The sequence below is a fragment of the Arachis ipaensis genome, chromosome B04 (assembly GCF_000816755.2).
Source record: "Arachis ipaensis cultivar K30076 chromosome B04, Araip1.1, whole genome shotgun sequence".
In the NCBI taxonomy this organism is placed as follows: Eukaryota; Viridiplantae; Streptophyta; class Magnoliopsida; order Fabales; family Fabaceae; genus Arachis; species Arachis ipaensis.
The window spans coordinates 115,826,899-115,831,066 of record NC_029788.2 but is presented as its reverse complement, the minus strand read 5'-3'; the positions used below and the strand labels follow the sequence as shown (position 1 = coordinate 115,831,066).

Sequence of the window (4,168 nt, the reverse complement as noted above, 5' to 3'; positions counted from 1 at the left end):
ATAGTTTTAACAATAAAAAATGATGTAGAAAAGTTAATAAAAATTATTTTTTATGTATAATTGTAAATAAGTTTTGTTTATATGTTAATATATATTTAACATAAATTAAATTATTAAGAGATATACACAAAAATAGTATAAATATTTTTTTTCTTAATTGTAAAATACAATTTTATGTTTTTTGTGTTTTAGACTTAGGTGTGCAATTTGTTTGTGTTCGTTTGACTGGTTTCAAAGTTATACTTGTCCATAATGACTTGCCCCCTCCTGTTTTTGTTTTGGGTTAGTGGTGTTAAAATTATTTCAAAAGAAAAAAAGAAAACAGAGTGAAACTAAAAGAAAATAGTCTGTGAATTTAGGAAATAAGTGAAAACTAACCACAATTGTTTCTATGAGAAAAAGAAGTTAAATGTCTGTTATTATTTCTATTCATTTTCAGATATTCCCGCCTTACTGCTCCAACACCGACGTTATGAGGAGATACCTCTGACTAATAACCCCAAAGAACTTCAGCAATTGGTACATGCATTAGCTCACATGCCTTCATCATTTCCCAGTGGTATCCAGCTTAGTCGGTGGCAGCAATTTATATATAATTGTGAGTTTCTTTTATACTTAAAAACCGTTTCGTTATAAAATAAACTACTTTAATTAATAGCTAACTAACATGTTGCAAAAGAACGAAAAGTTTAAAGGAACAAAATAAAGACACTCAACTTTTTTTTAAAAAGAAGAAAGTTCAACACACGAGGAGCATACAGACCAACCATAACAAATAATAAAGTAACAAGAACTAAAACACCTAAACTATTCCTATATTATTTCTGGCATTTTTTTTTTGATAGAAGTTATTTCTGGCATAGTTATCAACAACTATAAGATTAGCTATCACTTTACTCTCTAGAGTATATGATTGACCTATCAATACAATCTATCACTTTTGCTGGCTTGTTCTAAAATACAACTTCATTCCTTCTCAATCAAACATTCCACACAACAAAAAAGAAACCAGTTAACTTTTTTTTGCACATATACTTTTTTATTGGCACAACTCTTCAACTCTCAAATAAAAGTTGCTCTATGATTCTTGGGATGGTTCACGGTCTAACAATATTAGCAATCCAAACACATTATACCTACCAAGTAAAGTAGTCAAAAGTAACAAATAAATGTTGTAATGTTTCTATTTCGTTCCTACATAATACGCATGCAATATCCCTTTGTTTAATCACACATAATATATTTAGATAGTATTTAGTATTAATTCGTCCAACTAAAATAAACCAATTAAATAATTCAATTCGTGGTGAAACTGATCCTTTCCAAATTCAATTGATAAATTTATAATATTTCTTCTTGTAATACATACACAAAAGAGTTAATAAAATAAATACTATATTTATCAAATTTCCATATACTAATCTATCTCTCTTTCTCGCACAGCAACGAAGCCACAGGCACACATGGTCCTTAATGAGAAAAGAATCAAGATCCTATTATATGCTGAAGCAGAAGACGATAACTCATTTTCAAATAGCTGGGCAGATTTTATTGCAACTCACCCTTTGGGCAGAATCTTCAGGGCAATTTCAGTCTTATTGCTCGTAAAACAATTAAGTAAGTTGAATCGTAGCAACTTTAAAGTATGAGTACATTCATACTTTATATATATACATGCATATTATTGTCTTCAAAATTTAAAATGAGAAATCTCATGTATGTTCTTTTCCATTTTTTTATTAGGCGCACTTCTTGAACAAGTTAAACACGTCGCTCAAACTATAATACTTCGAAAGCTTCCTGGTACGTACTTTTGCCTTTGGCTTATGTGAGAACTAGCAACGTAATTACGTAACTAATAACTCTAGATCAATAATTAAGACCCTTTCAAGATTTTCAATTTTCAACGCTTTCAGGAAGTGAGAAAATATACGATATGAAAAAGGACCATCATTTAGTACTTGAGATTCTTAGATGCCTGAGCATGAGAATATCAGGTTTAAGTGAAGCAAGGATACATGAGTGTTCAGCTTACGACACAATGTTACAGGCAGCTAAGTCTGGAATTATTGAGATCATTAAATCAATGAGACATGCAAACCCTAATCTTCTATGGGCCATGGACAAAAACAGAAGAGACATATTTTCTCATGCGATTTTGAATCGTCAAGAGAAGGTGTATAGACTCATTCACGAAATTGGGGGGCGAAGAGAAATGTTTGCATCCCGTTTAGATGTGTTTAACAATAACTTGTTGCACTTGGCAGCCGAGTTAGGTCCTTCTTCTGACTTAGGCAGTAGGTCCAATGCTGCTCTGCAAATGCAAAGAGAACTCCATTGGTATATGGTAAATAAACTGCACATTCCTCCTGGATATATATAATATTGAATAAATTTATGTATTTAAATATTTAATCACATTTTAAATACACTTCATACATATAGAAAAGATTAAGGGATATCTCAGATGTTAATGAGTTATAACTCAAATGGCATAATCTTCCCATATTCACCTAAGAAGTTGCAGGTTCGAGTCTCAATCCTAATCCTCTGGATGCGGAGAGGAGACTATGCTATTTGAGTTATAGCTGGTTGACTCAATATTATGTATATTAAAATTGCTTGGTCACATAAAATTGTTCTTATAAATATAAGATTATGCATATCTAAAAGTGATGTCTGATCTGCATAAAACAACTATGGAGACGAGACAAAAAATTCTCTTAGAAAATTGGAGAGACATAAACTATGGATTGTGACTGGATGCAGGCGGTGGCGGAAATAGTGCCTCCCAAGTGCAAAGAAGCAAAAAATGCTGACGGTAAGAAGCCCCGTGAAGTATTTACCAAAAATCATGAGGATCTGTTGAAATCTGGAGAAAAATGGGCAAGAGATACGGCAGGTTCTTTCACACTTGTGGGCACTCTCATTATCACCATCATGTTTGCCGCAGCCTTCACTGTCCCGGGAGGAAATGACCAAAACAGCGGCATACCAATTTTCTTAAAAAAACGCACTTTTATTTTTAATATCTTCATTTTAGCTGATGCAGTATCTCTCATTACTTCCTCTTCTTCTGTCTTAATCTTTATTGGAATCCTTACATCGCGTTATGCCGAAAAAGATTTTCTCAGAAGCTTGCCCCTCAAGTTGCTGTTTGGCCTTATCACTCTCTTCTTTTCCGTTGCATCCATGATGATAGCTTTTGTTTCCGCACTTTCTATGATGCTCAAGGGATACCGTGGTGTTGTGATTGCAGCGATGTCACTTGCCATTATTCCAGTATTGGTTCTTATTCCTACATTGTTGACTCTCTCCTTAGAGATTTTGAAATCCACGTTGAAACCTAATTTGCTCACGGCTATGAAGAAGAAGAAGAAGAGTCCAGCCTAATTAATAATATTATTATCGTTCATTGTTTTTTTTTTCCTCGGAAAATATTATGGTGTCCTTATTAGTGCACATACATGACATGAATTGAATATGAAAAAGTATAGGACAACGAGGTATGTAAATGATTATATTCATTATTTTTAATTGAATGATTATTTTTTTTATTCGATTTATTCATGCACAGTTAACAATGACTTGATGTTCAATTCATTAAGTGTGCAGATTATCTTAATGTTAAAATTTAGGAAGTAATTTAGAAATAGAATATTTTTTATTTTATTGGGTTAATTCTAGAATTTATTGTTTACTTTGTTTACAAAAATTATTCTCTATCTAACAAAATTGATTTGATATTCATAGCATGAAAGAGTGCATAATATGTACTTATATTTATAATTAAAAAATGACATTATTTATTTTAGTTGCCAAAGTAATATATAAAGATACTGTGACATATATTTATTCAAAGGTTTTTCATTGTATTAAATAAAAAATAGTTAATTATCCATTTATTATTTTTCAATTATGTTAATCTTTATGTCATGTAAAAAATCGTTGACAATGTCAAAGTACTCATTCATAAAGCTAGAAGTTAGTCAAGCTATTTGAGGTTTAATTAGTTAATTTATTGAGCTAAGATTATAAATTTGTGAGTCAAGATTATTAAGCCTAAATCTGAATTCATATATTAAATGAGTAATTTGAATGAGTAAAACCATGTCAATTTTTTCATATATATGCATAATATATTTAATTTTAATATAACCTTACACTT

The 4,168-nt window shown here is 31.0% G+C and overlaps 1 protein-coding gene across 2 annotated transcripts in view; it reads left to right on the top strand.

Moving 5' to 3' along the window:
• Positions 1 to 3,557, top strand: part of LOC107639812 — a 4,972-nt gene extending 1,415 nt beyond the window's left edge. For both annotated transcript variants that reach the window (XM_016343413.2, XM_016343411.2), the window contains 5 exons: positions 440 to 598; positions 1,444 to 1,617; positions 1,744 to 1,803; positions 1,917 to 2,347; positions 2,770 to 3,557. In XM_016343413.2, the coding sequence (XP_016198899.1) occupies positions 440 to 598; positions 1,444 to 1,617; positions 1,744 to 1,803; positions 1,917 to 2,347; positions 2,770 to 3,393 (1,448 nt within the window). In that variant the 3' untranslated portion in view covers positions 3,394 to 3,557. The remainder of the gene's footprint in view (positions 1 to 439; positions 599 to 1,443; positions 1,618 to 1,743; positions 1,804 to 1,916; positions 2,348 to 2,769) is intronic.